This window comes from Eriocheir sinensis, chromosome 21, assembly GCF_024679095.1.
Source record: "Eriocheir sinensis breed Jianghai 21 chromosome 21, ASM2467909v1, whole genome shotgun sequence".
Taxonomy (NCBI): domain Eukaryota; kingdom Metazoa; phylum Arthropoda; class Malacostraca; order Decapoda; family Varunidae; genus Eriocheir; species Eriocheir sinensis.
In genome coordinates, this window is record NC_066529.1 from 473133 (window position 1) to 494874 (window position 21742).

Genomic DNA, 21742 nt, shown 5'->3' on the forward strand with positions numbered 1-21742 from the left:
CTACCGTGTGTGTGTGTGTGTGTGTGTGTGTGTGTGTGTGTTAAAGTAAGATAGACAAATCCAACAACATAGTAACCAGCTATAAATCCTAACACACAATCCCCAACATTTCTCTCTCTCTCTCTCTCTCTCTCTCTCTCTCTCTCTCTCTCTCTCTCTCTCTCTCTCTCTCTCTCTCTCTCTCTCTCTCTCTCTCTCTCTCTCTCTCTCTCTCTCTCTCTCATTCTTTGTAATACGACCTCACAACAACAAAACGTGTCTTTCTTATTTAACATCAACCCTTGAAAATGAGAAAGATAATAAAGGAGAACGACAAAGAGGAGGAAAAAAGAGTTTATGAAGAAGGAGGAGGAGAAGGAGGAGGAGGAGGAGGAGGAGGAAGAGGGGAGGAGGAGGAAGATATTAAAGAGTTGGTGGTGGAAAAGAGCGTAATTTCACCGATTCTAAAGGCGCAAGGACCTTCTTACCTCATTATAATTTTCAAAGAGTGAGAGAGTGGTGGCGAGAGCACGGGAAGGGAAAGATTGCTATTTTGACTGTTGTGGTGAAGGTAACAGAGCGGCGATAATGACGGAGGAGGCAGCGGAGGAAGAGAGGAGGAAGGAAGGAATTGGGAGGCATAGGAGAGGAACAGACGAGTAAGAAATTGATTAAAGAGGATATTCGTAGTTATATTAATTTATGAAACGCTTTAAATGCTTTTTGATCCGTAGTAGTGATAATAAAAAGATGAAGAAAAGAAAAAAAGGGAAGAGAATATGTTACGCGATGTTAGTGTAACCAGTCAGTAAAGAGATAAATGAACTTTAGAAAAATTAAGTCATCTGACCCGTATGATATTTTCCCACGTGTTCTAAAGGTATCTAGAGATCATTTTCGAACTGGCCACAATTTTAGGAAGTCTCTCGTCTCCGGAGTAATGCCGGCAGTATAAAGATTAGAGAAAGGCCGATGATGAGCCGATATTTATTAGGAAGGGGAATAAATCAGTAATGTCTAAATACCAGCCAGTTAGTTTGACGTTGGTTGTAGGAAAGTTGTTCGAGTCTATTATAGTTGAAAACAAGTGACCATCAATGTTGTTTACGAATTGCTCTCTCCGATAAGAGGGAGCACGAGCCTTTGCCAATTTATGGCGGCCCGTATAGAGTACCGACAGACAGACTATCGACTGACGTCAGGCGGGCCGACCAAGTCAGTCTATCGACGAGAACTAGCATGTATGTGACCATTTAGAGAAGCATTTCCTGATCAGTGTCTCTTTAATATTGTGTCATATTACAAAGAGGCGTATGAAGTGGCAGATAGGGACCCACGAAAGACTACAAGGAAAATTCCATGGGATAGCGGGATAAGTTTTGAGGTGGACCAAGCCATGGCTTAGAAGATAAAGAGTTTAAGTAAATGGGGAAAAAACGGTTGGGGATCAAGTTACTACAGTCAGACGCAAAAAAATTTCTTCACTTTGCCGAAACATCCTGCTCCCTGCGCTGTGCACCGCCCATGCTGCAGCACAAGAACGCGGTTTTCAGTAGTCCTTTGAGTCCCTCGCGAGAAATTCCAGCGCCAGGTGTTCTCAGGTGACGCTGCCGCAGAGCACGGGACGCGGAAGGGGTCACTAATGGGAGTCGCTACACCGCCTTTAGAAAGAGGGTAAAAAATAAATAATAAATAAAATAAATGGTTGCTGCAGTAACTACCTACAGCATAGCATGAGTGAGCACCGCGATGATACAATTCTCGCATGAACAGCTACCGAGGAACGCGTGAATAGGGTCTGACAAGGTATAATTAAGTATCTCTCTTATAGCACAGAATCTATTTTTTTTATATGAGCATATGTATTTTCTATACACTTTGGAACAAGCACTTTAGATTTTTTTATCAATGTTGCTTTGGGCAGGGATCGATAGCAAAGCACCTAGCTATGGTTGTAAAGAACCAATGATTGATCTGTCAGCGCTGGAACAATGGAAGAAGAAAGAGCTGAAGTATATAAAAAAGAGCTATATACTCAGAATAAAAGATATTACTTTTTGTGGAAATAGCTTCATCTTTTATACCTCGCCCCACTTTTCCTATCACTTTTTCATTTTTTTTCTGACGTGTGTATACATGCACAGGGTCGTAAGTTCTGGGGGGCTAGGGCTGCTTTAGATCCCCGATGTTTTCTATATCGGCCTCAAAATGACCCTAAAAGAGTATATATATATATATATCTATATATATATATATATATATATATATATATCTATATATATATATATATATATATATATATATATATTCCACACTTGCGCATGCTCGCTTCGCTTGTCACCTTACCTCCCACACACACACACATACACACACACTTCATGAACCCGAAAAATCTGCAAAAATTACGTGCCTGACAAATTGACCAATGCAGTCTCCTCGAAGCTCCTCCGCCTCCCGCCTTCCCTCGCCTGCGCTGACTCACCGGGGATCCCAGTGAAGGAGCGGTTCGATCAGTGCTGACGGCTGACCATTCCTCATGACCCCACTGAACTCAGCCCCTCCCCACCCTGCGACCCACTCACTGGGGACTCACGACTCAGCAAGGTGGGGGGTGACTGGGGTCTCCGCGGGAGATCAGTGGGAGGAGGAGGAAGCGGGAGCACAGTCGTAATTACTCTGTGAGCGGGAGAAGAGAGGTGAAGACGCACTGGTATTGTGTCATATGATGTTATATAACGCGAAGCAGTGCTGGAGTGACTGTAGAGATTGTAACTGAATACATGTTTTCTTTTATTCTGATGCATTTGGAGACCCAACATTTAACCCCAGCGTCTCGATTTATAATTATGTAAGTTAGAACGTCAATATTTGTCACAAAAAACATACACGGCATTAGAAATATTAATTTATTTACCTTGAGTAGTGTATACAATAAAATTTGCCTATGGTACTATAAACATATCCCTAAAACCTGTTATATCCGGATACGAAAGAAACCACCACCACCACTTCGGCTAATCACTTGAAATTTAACTAACAGCTTCAAGCACGAGTCAGATAGCCCGTTGCAATCACCTGCTGTATGAAAACGACAAGAAGTTTCTACATCTTTATAACTGACGATAACTTTGAATTTGAGGTCGAATCTGTCAGCGCGCCGGAAGGGCATCACTCGGCCCAGGTGCCTGTGTGGAGGCGCTGCGTACATCACGGCTTGCTCCGCCTTCTGGCTGTCCCCGACTAACCAAGGCGCTGAGTGTTGCTAGGATGCAAGAAAAACGTTTCCTAAAGCTTCCCGAGTGACTGAAGAACGACATGCCCAGGAGAGTGTCTCTGTACAACGGTGATAACAATGCACTAGAGGAGGTGGTGGTAGCGGCGAGGGGGAAGGAGGGGTCCGGGGGAGGGCGTGTTGGGAGGGGTCTGTCTCCCATGACGACTTCGGAATCGAATGAAAATAAGTTGGCAATGGCGGTGGAACTCGACCACATGTACATAGGATGCTCTGACACGAAGGCGTCCCTTGAAAAGGACATAGAAGTGCAGCACCTCAAGAACATCATCCTGCTGCACCTGGACCTGATTCAGCAGCAGGCAGACCAGCTCTTGGCCAAGGAGAAGCAAATCAAGAACCTACGCGATGAAAATGACAACGTAAGTAACATTTATTCCATGATTTTGGGGTATTTTTAAGACTGTCCCTGTCCCTCCCGTCTCCACCTCCCCGGCTCATCTTGCCGCCTCTTCGTTATTTAGAGCCGTCACCTGGGTCCTGACACGGCTGACGGACCTATGAAGGCGCCCTGCTTCATGCCAGATACTTAGGGGGGCGGAAAACTCTGTAATATTAATGAAATACGATATATATTAAAGTTGTTTTGGTTCCGTCCATCATGGCGTAGTAGTAGTAATTGTAGTAGTCAAATGAGCCTCTCGTCACCTACAAATTACGTCATAAATATTAACATTCCGCCGTTGCCATTGTTCATCGCTAATGTAAAAGACTTGAAGTGGAATGATGTCACGTTGTGAGTTTTTGTGGAGCACAGTGACGAAAGTGTTGGTTGAGGTGAAGACATGAATGGCGGGAAGGGTTCAGTCAGCTGATCGCAGGATGGACTCTTATGTTACCCTCGCAACTCATGGAAATACGCGTCCGCACTTGTTCCTCGCTCTGTACTTCACTTCCAACGTCATGTACATCACTGGTGGTACTGGTTTCAAGAGCTGTCACCACGCTCCAACGATGGAATAGGAGGAATACAACACCCAGAGCGTAGCATGATGCAATGAGCGGCGGGGTGGCGGCGGCGGCGGAGGGGTCAGCAAACGTTGCGCGTATAGACGTTCCCGCAGTGTTTGGCGTCCGCATGCTTTGCTAGTTCAGAGAAGGGTTTGTAGATCCTTTGAACATGTCTCATTCATTGGTTTAGTGTGTTCCAAGGCAAACATACCAGATAAAATCTTTTATATTGGTTTGCCATTTCCTGGCATCCTCTGGCAGGTCATGTCATGTTGTGCTAGACGCAGAGAAGGGTTTGTATATCCTTGGAACATGTCTCATTCATTGGTTTAGTGTGTTCCAAGGCAAACATGCCAGATAAAATCTTTTATATAGGTTTGCCATTTCCTGGCATCCTCTGACAGGTCATGTCGTGTTGTGCTAGGTGCTTGCACAATACTTTTTTATCAAAATAAGTCAACATTTTCATCATCAATCATAATTGAAGCATTTCATGATTGTATTTTACCTTTTTGCCAATGCTCTAAAATTTTTTATTTGTAAATTTGGTAAATAAGGTAGATGTATAGTTGTTTGGATACTTATCCTTAAAATCATTTGTCTTACAATGCTCTATTGAGATAGCTTATATTAGTCAGTTGGTCATCCCCATTGTTCAGAGCGTTGTTTCCCCATGATTTTTTTGCGGAAAGGAAATTACTAGAACTATTCTTGGTGAAAATCACTTGTTTTGGGAACAGTAAAGTGAAACAGAAGAGGATGGATTTGTCCAAGAATTGGCTTGTCATGTAAAAAAAAGTACTAATTAAGCATCTGAAAACTTGAGATTTCCACCCATTGCAGATGCCCATCAGTCTTTTCCCTTAGTTTCCTATTTCTAAATCACTGCTATTATTTATGTTGGAAATCACGCCACTGTCTGTAGTTCCTCTCTACATAGTCACTTCATTGTACATTTGTTTTCCAGCTACGGGCAAAATTGGAGCGACTTGACCGGCGTGTGTCCCTCAGCCTGCAGAAGAAGGCCACCGAGGCATACACCAACACAGAGAGTCAGGTGGACTTGGTGGTGTCCCCCAAGCGCAACAGTGAAGTGGAGGCTCCTGCTTTTGATGAAGATAATACTTTGGTCGCCACCACACCTGGCTCACCCCATGGCCGCACTCCCCCAACACCCACTCCAAACAAAGTTCTCTCCCCACCCAGTAAGCCTGTATCCCCCAGCACCAACACACTCTCCCCCTCCCTCAAAGTCCAATCACCCTCCAGCACCAAGTCCCTGTCACCTGTTGGGAAGTGTGTGTCCCCTGGAGGAGGAAAGGCTCGCTCCCCAGCCGGCAAAGCAGGATCACCAGCCAGCAAGCCTGGCTCCCCCTCCAGCCACAATGAGTTGCCAAATAGATCCACTGACTTGGCCAACAAAATCACATTGCCGAGCAGTCCATTGGGTCCTCTGGAAATAAAAGCAGAATTGTGTTCCCCCAATAAGCCAGGGTCACCTTCAAGTAAACTTATATCTCCCAAACAGTTATCACCCACAAGTAAGGCAGTTTCTCCTGCTAGTATTGGGAGCTATCTATCCAACAGGGTCAGTTCACCACCCAATAAGTCAGGTTCCCCTGCCAACAAGCCTCCAGGAGAGCCGGCGTCACCTCCACACAAAGTTGTCTCCCCCGTAAGCAGATTATCACCCTCCCAGAACAAGATGGGCCTTGTCAACTCACATGGAAGACTAGAAACACTACGCAAAACTTCGCCAAAGATTGTCTCTCCCAAGACCTCCCCAAGAGAGAGGTACCCACGGGGGGAGGCCAATAATGACACCAACCTGACAGATGGTGAGAGCTTTGCTGAGGCAGCACCAGATCCACTACGGAAAGAATCCCTGCGAAGCACTGACAGGCGGTATGGACCAAAGCGGCGACTGGAGAGCGAGAGCGAGGGTGAAACGGCTGCAAAGAAGACGAGAAATGATGAGTCGGCTGACCCAACTGACCACAACCTGCGCTCCAGAGACAAACCAAAGGAAAAGTCGAAAGAGCCAGTAGCACAGAGTTCCCCTTCCCTTGTACTAGACCGGCCCTGCACCCCAACCTCCCGGGCAGCTGCCCTGGAGACCAAGAAGCTACGCCAGAAGCTGCTCCTCAAAGGTAGGTGTCCTGCATAGTTTTGTATATTTGCCTTGTTTGGTCTGTCTTGCTTTTGGAAATGATGGAGGACAGTTTCACCCCAAAACTCTCTTGACATATCAATGCTATGCATACCACATGCAAAATAGGATACTTTCTCTGTATGTGCAAGTGCTTTCTCTTCGTGCTCATTGGTAGTGGTTGATATGCATGAAAAATCTGCTTTTTTTCTGAACTAATAACATTTATTATGAGAGAACATAAATTTAAGAAAACTTTTTCTGATACTTGGATAAAATTTCATCACATATGATAAACTATCATAACCAATTTTTACCATGTTACATTATCAGGACCTCATTAAAAGTAGATTAAAAATATAATTGAGCCCCTTTTTACTCTATTCTTGGTCTGCAGAGTGTAGGATAGATCATGATAATGACAAGTATCTTGATGTTGATGATCTACGTTACCTAGATTAGACAAAAGGGTGTTTTATATATCTATCTTGCCAGTTTACCATACTTATAGAACTGTTATCCATGCCTGTTAGAAGCATAGAGAAGACTACTGTACTTGTGGCTACTGAAGAGCACTGATACACGTGTCCTTCCATGTAGCGCTGCATCACCGGATTCCCTTCACAATTCTTCTCTTACACAGCTACCTCAGGATTTAGTGCTACTCCCTTAAGTCATAGCTTGCCTTGCAGCTTGTGATTTAGTGAATCCGAAAATTGTACTTGTATCCTTGTATTACACAGGAAGCTGTGAATTATTCTAGTGAGAGAATGAGAAGGCGAGAACCATTTGTTTTCTGGCAACACAGCAGGGAACGAGAGGAAGCACTGAGTCACCAAAAGACAGCTACTTTTTTGTGGGAAAAATGCCTCAAGGGAACCAACACTTGTCTATAGCAGTGCAAGGATCTGTTGGGCTTCAAGAATCTATAAAGTAGATGTACATAATGTGAAGAAAGATAGAAATCTGACCCTATATATATTTTTATTTATTTATTTATTTATTTATTTTTTTTTTATCCTTCATAAATAAAATTTTAAAAAATCCATGATTCCTCTTTTTCTATTATTGTTAGATAACTAAATTAATATTAGACTGACACGCAGCTTCAGTGAAGTCTTGCTTCACACACTTTATTGAAGCAGGGCAAATTGGGTGATGAGATTGGAGACATTTTTTGCTCCAGTTTCCTAAAAATACTGTTTTATTTTAAACTATTTATTTAATATATATCCTTTTTAAGTAAGATTTCTTTTAAACTTGAGCACTTCTTGAAGTACTAATGGATTTCCACTTAGATTTACCATTCAAAACATTAAACTTTTGTATTTACTAAATCTAAACATTGCTTTTTCACAACCTAGACCGTTGGTGCAGAGGACACCCCTGTGATGATAAACAAGGTAATAACATGGCACCACACACCCCTAGGATGGCTTGCCTTTCGCTTCACTTTTTGCTGTGACTCTGAGGTTATTGAGTTTAGGCTCGCATCTACCACTTAGGGTGGCATGGCTGGGGAGGGAGTAGCAGCCTTACCCTTACTAACTCACTCAGGACAATGTTGGTTAGGTGTTAGGTATATGATATCCATCTGTTTTTACTTTCCTTTAGAGTACCTTTTAATTGATTGCATGTGAAACTCAGTAAGGTAAATTGATGGAGTGCATGTATCCTCATTTGAATCGTCAGTATACATCTGGAGTGAGAAAAACAAAACACAGTAATTAGTCAGCAGTCATCACAGTCATGGAAGTGAACATCGGTAAAGTTTCATCGTATCCATCAGTCAGTTTTCCCCCATTTGCCAAGATGTGGTCCTATTAATTGAATGTAGTTCACTTTGATATCATCATTAAACAAAACGTAAGTAAATATACAATATCAGTTAACCAATGAGCTACAGAGGAAATGATAAAGCTTACAAGAAGAAAGCCTCAAGCTGTAATGCAGCTTCATCTCACAGTTGTGAATATTGCATCCTATATCCTGCTGCATCAGATGGAGCTCTGTGCTTAAAACATTAAATAATAAAGCAATTTTATTCCAGCTAGGGAATATCAGGGAGACTAGCAAGGCACATAAGAATATCTATTGTGACTTCAGTAATGAATAAAACTACTCTTTCAACTTACCGTACTTATGTTGAGTCAGGCGTTGACGACTAAGAAGCAAACCTTTGTATGTGTTGCAGGCCAACCACTGACAGGACGATCTGTGCGTGCCGACGGCATCCTCAACACAGGCATAGCATACTACCTACCCTACGGCTCCCTTAGGCATGACCCCAACCCTGAAGAGGAGTGCTTGCAGTCACAAGTGGAGGTGAGTCATGGATAGTGTATTGGGAGTAGTGGGTGATGGGTGTTGTTCTTGGTTATTTATTCATTAGTTTTTGCTCTTTATTTGTTTTGTATTTCTTTTCTATTCTATCTTTCTGTCTATATTTACAATACTCTGTCCCATGTTAACTCCCCCAAGAGGGGGTGGCCATGGCCAGAGTCTTCAATTCTTCCTCTTCTGTCACTCTCTTTCTGCACTCAAAGGGATGATTTCACAGTCCTTAGGCACACTCCCGAACCAAAAGTCTTACCAACCTGGTAGTGGGCATTACCTACACCTTGATCCAATGTCACAGTCTGTTTTTGTGGTCTTGGAGATCCCCAGCCTGGTGATGATCATAACAAGACAAAGACCTCTGGTTTGGTGCTGTTGGCATAGTACATAGGTATATATACCTGCTCATAATAAAATATTTGAAAATTATATTTGCATTACTCGATACTTTCTCAGCTTTCTTCTCTTATAAACCATATTTAATTTGTCTACAGTCCTCTGTTGCATCTTTTTTTGTGCCAACAATCTGCATCATTGCTTTTCTTTGTTGCAATGTGTTCCTTTTGTTGATATTCAGGCAAGCAAATAATCTGAGTTCAGAAATTTTTAAATGCATTTTAATTTAGGCAGAAAATATTACACTAAAACCATATCAGGCCATAAGTAGCTATGCAAATAACAACCTTCTTCCACCCCTCTGCAGTAATACCTTGGGTGCATGTAACCACTTGTCTCTCTCCGCCTCCTTCAGATTCCTCAGTGGGGGACACGTGTCCTGACGAGTCTCTATGTGATGGAGGGGACGGAGAACCTGGAAGACGAGGTGTTCCTGAAGAGGCATGCCAAGCCAGAACAAGACGAGAAGAGACGCAAGAGGTATGGGTAAATCTATTGTGTTTACATAGATTTTACATAGATATCCAGACCACACAGACCCTTTGGCCCAGACCAGATGGTCTACCCTTAACCTAAGCGAAATTATATTAATCACTTGCCACCAAGACTTTGGATTCCTACTTTAGTAAATATTAAGTTGAAGGAAGTGTCACTCGAGCTTGTTTTTAAAGGAGTCAGTTGTGTTGCGCTGGACCAGTGAATGTGGGAGCTTACTCCATTCTTGTGCTACAACATTGGTGAAGAAAAATTTGTTGCAGTCTGAATTTATTTCTGTACACTTAAGTTTTGTGCCATTATTTCTTGTTCAGAATGTGTCGTTGATCGTAAACAATTTGGATTTGTCCACATATGTCAAACCACTGAGTATTTTGAAACATTTCCTCAATTTTCCTCAGAGGCGACGCTTCTCAAAAGACAAAACAAAAGAGAACTAAAAAAACACAACAATGCAATGAGATAAAACAGTAGTCAGACAATCATATCTCTTAGCTACCTCCCACCACTGCAAACCACCCCTCATCACCCCTCAGATGGGACCTGCAGCGGATGAGGGAGCAGCGTCACTACGAGCGCCTGCGGGAACGTTACGAGGGCCGGCAGAACACTAGCGAGCCAGAGGTGTCTGCCGGGTACCGCTCCCTCTGGCCCAACCCGGAATCTGCGCTCTACCTCCTCGTGGACGACTGTCTCCCTGTCTGTGCCTTCGGTCAGCCCATGGCCAGGATACCCCCCCAGTAAGTGTGTTAGCAGCTTGGTTATGTCCCTTTATTACTCATCTCTTCCTTGTCCTCTGTGATACCCCCTCAGTGAGTGTGTTAGCAGCTTATTTGTGGAGCTTTGTTGCTGTCATAATACTGTTTTGTTTTCTTTGCCTCCTCCTCCTCCTCCTCCTCCTTCTTCTTCCTAGCTCCACCAGGATGTAATTTAGTGTGTGCCAGCAGTTCACGTTTATCTGTTGCTATCATAACCTAGTCCTCCTTCATCCCACTGACTGCATCATCACAACCACAACTCAGCATTTTTCAGTAAACATGGTTTGATAGCCCCGCAGTGAGTTCATTGACATTTTCCTGTGTTCCTGTTCATTGTTAGAATTGTTATCTATTTCAGAAGGCTTTTGTTTTCTCTAACTTTTGTCATGTTTAACTTTATAGTGACTTCTTTTTTAATTGACTTCTGTGTGTTTTCAGAGAGTTTTCCTTACCGTGGCTGTCGGGTCGCTCCCAGGAGGGAATATCAACAAGGCGCAGAAAAAGACCGTAGAGGGCTGAGGCTAAGCCAGCCAACTCCATGGTACAGGGTGTGATAATTCAGTCATTCTTGCTCCTATTTTTTCATTACTATACTTTTTCCCTTGTTTTAATCGCTCATCTTTTAAAGACAGGGCATAATTTTTTATCCTTTCACATCTTAACATGTTTTAATATTGCAACATTTGCTTCTTGATGTCAGGTATCATTGTTGAAAAAAGTCTCTCTACATTCTTTTATCTTACAGTTCAACAAGAATACAAACTCTTCAAAGTGTCGGTGACATGAACAATGAGTAAATATCAGCCACCTGGCACTCACAGGTGCTGCCAGAATTATGTTTTAATGATAGACCTTTTGATGTTCAAAATGCGAAATGCATAGCCTCACTTTTTTTTCCTGTCAGTGTTGCAAGCAATAAGAGTCAGCTTTAAGTTTCCCTATCAAATGGCAAATGAAATCTTATGCTGAGATACTTCAGGTAATGTTGCCAGCCTCAAGTCCTCCCCCTTGTAGATTTTAGTGGAGTGTTTCTTCAGAAACAGGAATTAGCCCAGTGAATTTTTTGTAGGTTCTCCGATCAGATGTATTTTGATCTGATTTTAACTAAATCATTTGTTTCATGTTTTCATGACAATAACTTCCATCTAGCCAGCATTCCTCTTTGGCAAAGGTCTGCTTTGATACATGAATATTTCATTCAAATATTTTTAATACCAGTTATGACACTTGTTTAAGGAGAGAAAATGGTGTTAGTGACAACAGTCAGCCCTGCAGGAGACAGGTGTACTCCATTGGTCAAGCAGTTGTTAATGATAGGCTAAACAATAGAAACCAGCCATCATCAGTGCCTGTTATCCAAAATGAGAGCCACTCCATCCAGGAGACTAGAAGACTAAAACAAGAGTTCATCATGAAGGTGCCGTTGCCTTTGACTTACTTAGAATAAACTTATGCTCAACAAAATAAGTAGAATATCAGAAAGTGCAATTTTCTGAAATTTTAACCCATTATTTTCATGGGTCCTTCAGTATTGTTATATAATTTTGAGTATTGAAAAGAAATATTGCATTACAATTTCAAATAGGGCAGTTTTTTACATATTTACCACATCTTACTATTTATGTATATGGAAATTATAGCTAAACTTTGAAGGATCCAGTTTGTCTAAAAACAGCTGGATTAAGAAGATTGTTTACAGTTGGTGGTAATCTAGTTCCTCCCGTGTTTAGTAAGCAGTCAGCCTCGGCAGCTCTGGCATTAAAGCAATAAGGGTAGATCAAGATGTGACTCACTATTGTGTTTAATTAATGGCTATACTATAGACTATCAGGTTGTTAATGTTACAGACCGGATTAATTTGTCAATATCTGTGCCTGCGAGTCAGTCTTTGCCGCCCTTCTGTTCTCATCGCAACAGTTTAACTATACATTATTGACCATCTGGCACTGTAAAATATCAGTGGTGTTGGAGCTTTAGTCTGGCTGATATGATTGGCTTCCAAAGAGTATTAAGTATGTAAGATGCCATATGATAACTAGTAGTGGAAAGTATAATATTGAATGATATATTTTTGATAACGGAAACTTGAAATAGGAATGCAACCATATTTCATGCCTCAAAGCAGACGTGTACTGTGCATCTCCTTGAAGACATCCCATGATGAACAGGCTGGCTGGTACCCACTCCCTTCCCCCACCTATAAGTAATGGCATATAGGTTGTCTCTGCCTTGAGATATCTCACTCGGTGGTCCAAGTGAGAGTGCTGCATAGGGCGGTTCACTGATAGAACTTCTTTAAGGGCCCAGATACATGAGTTGGGGAAATGCCATGGTTAGATCTCTTGGAAAAAATCTACCCACACCATAACATTTTAGCTGTCAAGGTCATAAGTCGGAAGAATGCCTCTACTAAATGCATGTAATGTCACCTGGGTCAAGGGAATGCAAACTTGGCATAATAATTGAACTGAAAGTTTATGAAGTATTACATTGGTTAATGATTTTATATGAATTTTTTAGATTACCTCTGTCATCTATTTCTGTACAGTAAAAATCCAGTCATCTGAATTCTATCTATGTTAAAACAAGTTCAAAATTCTTGAGTACAGAAAATACTAAATAATTATTTTTCCTAATTATGGAGTTATAATTCATGAAGTGAAATAATGCACTTGATTTGTTGTTGTTGTGTTGTTTTGTGAGCCAGCCAGTCCGCCTCCTAAACACAGCAGTCAAGCTACAGGATTCCTTCAGGTTATATAGATTTTGCCATGTAGGATAATTGCTGAACCACCAATATAACACCTAAATTCTCAACAGAACATTGTGAAAAAACATTAAAAAGAAAAAGTTCATAATGCTGTCAGGCAATAAATTGAATGTAGTAAAGAAATTTTAAAGTATTGATGCTGCAATATCAGACATCATGAAGTCCAAGGACAGATGACAAAGCTATGGGGGGGCTAATTGGCAGTCATTGTTGGAGGAAGTGATTTATGCTTGGAAAGGACTCAACTCAAAAATAGCCGATGACAAATTGCTTTCAAATGTGACAGGTGAAATGTGTCATGCATTGAAATCTCAGCAAAGCATTGTTATAATAAGTAATGCTGACCACAATTTAGGGTAGCTCAACAATGGCTTTTTACCCACAAACGTATCTGGGCCTCAGAGCAAGAGGACCTTTCGTAAGTCTTGGTCCCTTTCTAGATCATTGGTCGAGTTGAAAATTTTACAAACATTGTGCTTTATTTGCAATAGATCAGATACCTTTAGCCAACCTAAAATGGACTCTAGCAATTTATAGAAAGACTTTCAACTTTGTCCAATTCTAGAGGTCTGCTTGTAAGCTGCAGTACCTGTGTGGGGCCACAGCTGAACTGAAACATATTAATTAGTCATATCATAAAGCTTAATTAAGGCAAAGGAATGAACATCAGTGAAATGACCTGGAAAGGGACCATATAACTTATTAGGGGTCCTCTAACAGGCATAAATGTTGGGGATTGTGTGTTAGGGTTCATAGCTGGTTACTATGTTGTTGGATTTGTCAATCTATCTTTGACACATACACACACACACACACACACACACATAAACACACACACACGCATAAACACACACACACACACACACACACATAAACACACACGCATAAACACACACACACACACACACTACTCTGGTAGCTCTGTGCTACCAAGCTCCAGCCTGGCAGGTGGAGGTTCAAGCTCCGCTCAGGCCAGGATTTTTCCGGTGACAAGATCCTGTTACTGTCTCCCCTTGAGCAAGGGGAATGGGATGTGTGGTGTTTGAAGGTCCCAGCAGTACCTAGAGATACACTATAATGAGCCTGCTCTAATCGGGAGGGTACTTGCTGATGGTCACGAGTCCAGCTTGTGATCAGGCCTTGTTGAATTACACACACACACACACACACACACTAACACACTTCCCCCTCTTCCTCCCCAAGGCACAGTGCTCCCAGGGCATATCGATGAGCTAGCTTGTGTGATTTTTTTTTTTTTTTTTTTTTTTTTTTTTTTTTTTTTTTTTTAGGCACTGCAGTTATATTTTATTTTATATAGATCAGAATTTACTGTGTATAGATTTTGAGTGTACTATTGTTATACTCCAGTTGTTTTATTTATTTATAAGGCCAGAATTTACCACTGATATTCATTTTATTTGTGCGTACATGTGTACATATGTGTGTGTGTTTTTTATATTATGATTAATCCTTTTAGTTGCCAAAAGAAAGGAAGTGGGTCTGATTCCCTTCCAAAAGGCTCTCATATATATTTTTTTACTGTTCATTTGGTTTTAATGTTTCGTGGCCTTTTTTCATATATACTTGAAAGCTGATCTTTACTTTTTTTTGGTGACCCATAACATACTGTCATTCCCTTGTGTTGTAGGGAATTAGATGGTAGTAATGATTTAATTATTTTTGTCAAGTTGTATTTATTTCAGATTCTGTTTTTCTATTAACACAAGCTGATTGCATAGAAGTAACTAGCAGTGAAATGTAATTAACAAATCTTGAACCTTAACTGAAGACAATCTTATTGTGTAATAATAATAATAATAATCAGTTCCCCCAAAGCTAGTCACCCTCCCCCCGCCATGCACTCAACCTATCCTGGCCAACAACTTAAGAGGTTCTTGTTTGTTTCCTGCTTGGTTATAACTGCTGCAGCTTGATGTTAGAGATTAGGGTGTCATAGGGTGTTTAAAGCATCAGCAAAAGGAGGGATGAAATAGAGTGAAAGGGGAATTAAGATTTATCCTTTCATATTTAAGGATACTAAGTTGAGAATGTAAAAAGTTAAGGTAATTTGAAAGTCTCCGAGAGCTAACATGTGGTATTTGAAAATGCTTGTAAGATGAAAGAGCAAACTACATGCAGTACACATGAACAGCCTTTACTGAGTGTATGGCTGCTACAGTGCCCCTCATAGTGACACCCCATTTGAGGATATGCCAGCCCAGCCCTTAGCTCCTGTCTGTATGCAGAGCTAAGAGTAAGGGGTCCTTTGTTTGACGTAATCATTAGTTTTCAAGTATGGCAAAAAGTGCTCTAAAATGAGGGTCTTCCAAGTGAATTTTACCTATGGAATTGTAATGAATAGATTTTAATCCTGTTTACTACTACCTAACCCATGGCTGTGTCCCAATGTTAAGGTCAATATGCAGTCTACTACTAACCATGTGGAATGGCAAAAACCTGATGCTTTTGTTTATTTCATTCATTTGTAAGATTACTGCAGGTCAGGCACGTTATCATACCAAGAACTCTCTTCAGAATGTTAAGGAAGGGGAGTGAAAGTTGTGGGTATGCATCAGGAAAATGACTGATTCATCCCAATCCCTACTTTTATTTGTTTGATGCAGAGTACAATATTTGATATGTAGGAAAATTAAGGTTGTATATATTATTTATATTATTATTTTTTGTTTTTTTGTTAGTGCAGCTTATATACAGTCCGTGGAATCCCACTATTCTCAGTTTTATCGTTGGTATCAGTTCTACAAAGGAACCAGCAGAATGTTTTTGTTTTCAAATCAGAGTACAAATACAATTAGTTGTATTACATAGATATCAATGTCTTTGTTTAATGTGAATACTTTTTGAAATTAAATGAAATGGAAGTATATATTAATAATGTACATAGATATTTTTGTGAACTCTTCCAAAATTTGGGAGGTCGTTTAAAGACACACTAGAATATTAGAAATAAAAAAAAAAACTATTACATATGCCTATGATTTATTGTGATCACTTTGCATGTACAAAATTCCTGGTTATGCATAAAAATGCATATTTTAACTAAAATTCAAACAGCAAGTAGCAAAAAGCAACACCGGAAGAGTGCAACATCTGGGGAAGTGGTACAGACTGGGAAACTTTGCCTCGACACTGCAGGCATGAGATAGGTGGTTCATCAGTTCAATTACTAGGGAAAGCTCAAGCAAGGTGTAGACTGCAAAGGATACACAAGGTGGTACCATACTACTAAAGGATATTTCTCAAAATAAGAATTAGCAATATGCAGTACTCCAGTGCTCATTATAATTATTTTGAAGCAAAACTATGAATGTTAAATAACATTCACAAATAATAAAGCAAAACGTTTTTATCCTTGGAGAGCATCTTGCAGATTTCTCTTCTAACATGAACTTCTCATTAGGATGTGAGGAAAAGACTGTACTAAAAGCTGGTGATGACAAAGAACAAATGTGCATATGGAAAAAAAATAGTAAAACATGTTATTTGTCAGAAACTGAAGAGTAAAGGGACAGCTCATGGAAGGGAAAGTGCTGAACACTGTCATGAGAAGGCTGCTCAGCCTCACACAACTCTGGAGGACAGGTAAAGGAAGGAGCTGAACACTCACATACTGATGAATAAAAGTAACATTTATGAAGTGCAAATTTGGAGTACCTTGTCAAAAACTGGCATACACAGACAATTGTTTATTACTAATTCCAAAATAAACCTGAAAAGATCCTTACTCTTAACATACTTATTCAACCCTACATATCAATAAGTATCACACTTCATAAATCCGTGGAAAGAAAGATAATTTTACAAGTATCTGCAGGTATAACAGGCAACATCATTAAGAAAATATTACTATGATGACAAGAAGCTGCATAATGAATGTTTTGTATCCAGTAGAAAAAACAGAGGCACAAGAATATATTTGACCCCTTCCACAATATAAGGTGAAAGGTAAGCACCCCATTAATGCACAGGACCACCATTACAAGCCTAGCATACAGGGCAGGGTAATGCAGACTTAAAGAATGGCCTTTCCTTAAGCACAGACTCTGGGCAGACTTTAGATGCTTGCCGGTAGAGTAGATCTGTCCAGGTCATCAAAGTAGGGGTGCTTGAGTGCTTCTTTGGCTGATATTCTCCTTGTTGGGTCATAGATGAGGGTTTTCTGTAAATGGATATTTTTTTATTGAGTACCTTGACATTCTAATGGAAAGACTAAAGTAATGGTTAATCTTCTCGGAAATCAGGGTACTGCTCAATGTGAAACACCTAGAATGAAAAATGTCTTGCCACCCCACATCTCATAACTTCCTTAGGGCATTACCATCACCCAAAAGACTTGAAGGAGGCTATTGATGAACACTGAAACACACTCCTATATTTGTCCTCCAGTCTTTGATAGATTTGAATTGAATATTGATAACCTATCTCCATTAATAGATTCCATCACAAGCACATATATAATAATTTAAATAGGCAGTATTATCACATCATTTACAGTATCCAAGTTCTATTGTAATGAATGGAGAAGAGCCACAACCTCTTTTTTTTCCGTTTTTGTCCATAAATCAATCTATACAAATAACCTTCTACTTACAGACAGCAAGTCAAGGCCATCACTGTCCATCTGCTTGACAGAATTGGCAAGGTTGTAGTCAGTCCACTTGGGGAAGTTTGTCTTGTAGTCCTGCAGCTGCGTCACACCAGGCCAGTTCTCCTCTGTGGGGGTGGTCAGTGTCCTGGGGAAGAGATGAAATATACAAGGTTTTAAAAATGCTCAACTTATGATGTCATATGAGAATTTAAGAAATCTTAGCTTTGACTGCAGATTACTTTGCCCATAGTTAACTTGAAATTTCTACCACATATACATTCCATTAAAACTTGACAAAAATGCATCAGATTATGTCTGGTACAAGAAAGCTTATTCGGATCCAGCAAAGACTTAAAGAAGACATAGTTAATGCTAACAAACCAAAAAAACAATAAGGGAACAATGGAATTATTATTTTGAACACTGATCAGATTTACCAAATGATAAAGAAGAAAAATATCCAGAAAATGAAAATCACAATTATGGAGAAATAGAAAATCACTGCTTAGGTAATCAAAGCTGCACTGATGGAAATGAAAAATGGAAAAGAAGGCAATGAAATGAATTATAAGAACTATAGAGGAATAGCATTGATACCACAAGAAGCAAAACTCTGGTAAAACATTACCGAAGAAGTGATTAAGAGATAGGGAGTAGTTAAAAGAATGGACAAAATCAGATATTAATAAAATAAGAGCTTGGCATGCAGTGTGTGCTGGATTTTTTGGAAAGAAGGCAACTGCAATGGGGTGGACTTATGATCCTATAGTCAAACCATTTCAAATAGTCCATTTGGGCGTTTGATTCCGCGGGTCCTTTCCTCCCCTCTGCTCTGCCACACAGTCCCAACACCTATCCCTTCCTCTCATATGTTACCTATAGCTGACATATGAGAGGGAAAAATAGGTGTTGGGACTGTGTGGTAGAGCAGAGGGGAGGAAAGGACCCACAGAATCGAACGCCCAAACAGACTTTTTGAAATGGTTTGACTATAATAAAAGTGACCCAGACCTAAATATCCGGAAGAGCTGGTCAATCTCAGAGTCGCCATGGAAGAGTGGCCGCTTGGTGACCATCTCGGCAAAGATGCAGCCAAGAGACCAGACGTCAACAGGGCACGAGTAGCGCGAGGAGCCCAGCAGGACCTCGGGGGCACGGTACCACAGCGTCACCACCTGCATCACACAACAGAACAGTGCTATTATGGTTGTATAAAAAGAAGAAAAATATCCAGAAAATAAAGATCACAGTTATGGAGAAATAGAAAATCGTAACTAATAAGGTGACAGATATCATCAACCCCACCAGACCTGCAGCTCAGCAAGTGGACCCACCTCATGGGTGTACACCCTGACGGGAATACCAAACGCCCGAGCAAGGCCAAAGTCGGCAATCTTGATGACGCCCTGGTCATTGATAAGCAGGTTCTGTGGTTTCAAGTCCCGGTGCAACACACGCCGCTGGTGGCAGAACAAGATGCCCTGGAACAGCTGGAGGTGGGAAAATAAAAATTAATTGATGCCTTAAGTAAACTTATATCAAACAGTGCATGAAATTTATAAGGGAGAATATTTACTGAATTCTACAAACATGATCATACTTTAACTACCACTTATCAATACAATTTATCATTTCTACATGTGTAGTATCCAAGAATTAGAAAAAAGTACAGTAATAAATGAGGATATCTTTGACTTCTTAGTTTATAGAACTACACACTCTTAGGTTCTCAGTTCTATAATCTTCTCACTTTGTGTGCCTTTTCTGGCAAACCAGAAAGACATGCATTTTATTTCATTTTTTAGTATTATATACAAATATCAACAAACACAAGAAATATGTTTAGAATATCATACTGTGCACTGGGAATAGGGAGACATACCTTCTATATTCCAAAGCACTTCAAAAGCTAATGTATAAATGTTTAAGCAAGCACCAATAGCATGACAGGTATGCCTACAATCATAAATGCCAGCAGCACAACCCCCGGCCCTGCCACTCAACCCACCTGGTAGCAGTACGACTTGACCAGCTTCTTGTCAATGTACTTTCCAGAGGCGAAGGAGTCCATGTACTTTTTGAGATCCATGTTGAGGAACTCAAACACCAAGAACAGCTTGCTCTCCTCCATCAGCACATCCTCCAGCCTGCAGGAGTGTAAGGATTAGAAAACAAGACAACATACACTACTGCTGCTACTTGTAACCAGGTAATCTTGCACTACCTATTTCATGGATCAGGTTGTTAATAACTTAAGCAGCTTCTCCATATGGCTAACAACTTTGGGTTCCTTGTCTGATCATCATCACATGTTAAGAGATCAACCTTACTGATTTTCATTAACCATTTTTGTTTTTCTGTAAGAGATGTGGCATGTCTGTTTATGTGAAAATAGGATTTCAAGCTTCTGCTTCTGAATACAGGTGTCATGATATGGTTGTACTGATTTGCTTGTACTTCAGACACAATAATTTTAAAATTTTTGAGCTAATAGAAACCCTGATACTGATGATCCATGATTGCTCTTTTTTATTTGTAATTGATCAAGCAGGACCAAGGAGTTGAAGTTGTCTTTGTTGGTGATTTCAGTGCTCATCACCAGGATTATGATGATGCTTGTGCTGAGTGGTTGGTGCTCACATGACAATGTTGGGGTGCTGCAGCTCCTTCAGTAGTGATATCTCCCTGATGGCAGTCGACGGCACGCCCTCCTCTTCATTTTCCAAACGAATTTTCTTCATGGCCACAAACCTGCCAGTCTTGCGGTTCTTCGCCTTGTACACCACCCCATAGGTTCCCTCCCCAAGCTTCTCAATGCGCATGTAGTCATCCATCTTGCTGCTGCTGTGAGGTAAAGAGGAAGTGTTTGTGAAAATTTAAGTACCGGTAACAAGTTAATATTGTGATGAAGTAACTGTCATATCTAAGATTCAAAACTGATGGGTCCCAATCATAATTATTATAAAAAAATGTAGGCAGCCCAGGTAATGAAAAGTACAGAAACTATTATATATATCAAATATCTGTAGGCTGCCTGACTGACCTCTTGTAGGCTCCTCATGTTCAAGTGTACCATTATTTAAATTTTACGAGTGAACTACTACTACCTTCCCATATGAGGTGAGGAAAAGGTGCTAGAGAACACTCCTTTGAGGTATATTCTTACCATAGGGGTGAAAAAGCAATTCCTGCCCCATCTGCATTTCAGAAAATTAAAAATCGCTTTACTAACTCATTACGTAAGTTTGAAATATACTAACATCTCATTCACAGCATTACAGGTGACCAAAGAAGCAAATTAAATTGTAATAAAAAATCTAAATATTCAAAAGCCTGTCGAATCCTGGAAGACAAAGGACAAATAGTAACCCTTCCCTTGACCCTCCCTCTGACCTAATTGCCCCTCCATTGACCAACCAGCATCCACCATACCCCTGAAACCCGAGTCATAAAACAATGGGAAAAAAACACTGTACATTCACATCATTTTCGAAGTTAGGCGGCAACGTTTGCTTCCCAGCACGAGTGATCTGCCCACCCTGCCAATCAGCTGCCCCCGAGACCCCTGACACATCCTTTATTTATATGTCTTTGCCGCTTTTCCTCTGGCCTGACGGTGCCCTCAATACCATCAAAGCCTGTGGAGCCTCAAAACAGAAGGAGAAACATAATATTCACCCTTAACTTCAATGTCTTTGCCGCCTCAATGCCTGCCCCCGAGACCCCTGACACACCCTTTATTACTATGTCTTTGCCGCTCCTCCGCTGGCCTGACGGTGCCCTCAATACCCTCAAAGTCTGTGGAGCCTCAAAACAGAAGGGGAAGCACAATAATCACCTATTTTCCGGAGTGAAAGCCGGAACGTTTGCCCTCCCGCACACGGCCGCTGTTCCAAACCCGCCAATCAGTGACCTCGAAGCTGCCGGCCAATCACCACCTTTGTTTGTATTGCGCCAACCAATCACAGAACTCCATCGTCCTCTGTTCCAGTCAAATTATTATATA

General features: G+C 40.8%; 2 protein-coding genes across 5 annotated transcripts; one reads left to right on the top strand and one right to left on the bottom strand.

Annotated features, from left to right (window-relative positions):
- Nucleotides 1-2496: 2496 nt before the first annotated feature.
- LOC127001469 (proteoglycan 4-like) lies at nt 2497-16113 on the top strand. Of its 3 annotated transcripts, XM_050865997.1 has the most exons (8): nt 2497-3633; nt 5190-6372; nt 7736-7774; nt 8566-8696; nt 9460-9584; nt 10136-10339; nt 10796-10898; nt 11103-16113. In XM_050865997.1, the coding sequence occupies exons 1-7, from the start codon at nt 3295-3297 to the stop codon at nt 10866-10868; spliced, it is 2094 nt and encodes a 697-aa protein (XP_050721954.1). In that variant the 5' UTR covers nt 2497-3294; the 3' UTR covers nt 10869-10898; nt 11103-16113. The 3 variants fall into 3 exon arrangements, with proteins under 3 accessions (XP_050721954.1, XP_050721953.1, XP_050721955.1); XM_050865996.1 differs by having other exon boundaries at nt 10796-16113; XM_050865998.1 differs by lacking the exon at nt 7736-7774 and having other exon boundaries at nt 2500-3633; nt 10796-16113.
- LOC127001470 (cyclin-dependent kinase 1-like) lies at nt 16111-21713 on the bottom strand. 2 transcript variants are annotated; one of them, XM_050866000.1, is made up of 7 exons: nt 21575-21713; nt 20377-20580; nt 19745-19883; nt 19071-19226; nt 18748-18911; nt 17740-17881; nt 16111-17307 (listed from the first exon to the last, which is right to left on the bottom strand). In XM_050866000.1, the coding sequence occupies exons 2-7, from the start codon at nt 20568-20570 to the stop codon at nt 17203-17205; spliced, it is 900 nt and encodes a 299-aa protein (XP_050721957.1). In that variant the 5' UTR covers nt 20571-20580; nt 21575-21713; the 3' UTR covers nt 16111-17202. The 2 variants fall into 2 exon arrangements, with proteins under 2 accessions (XP_050721957.1, XP_050721958.1); XM_050866001.1 differs by having other exon boundaries at nt 20377-20577; nt 21575-21699.
- Between the last annotated feature and the right edge of the window lie 29 nt (nt 21714-21742).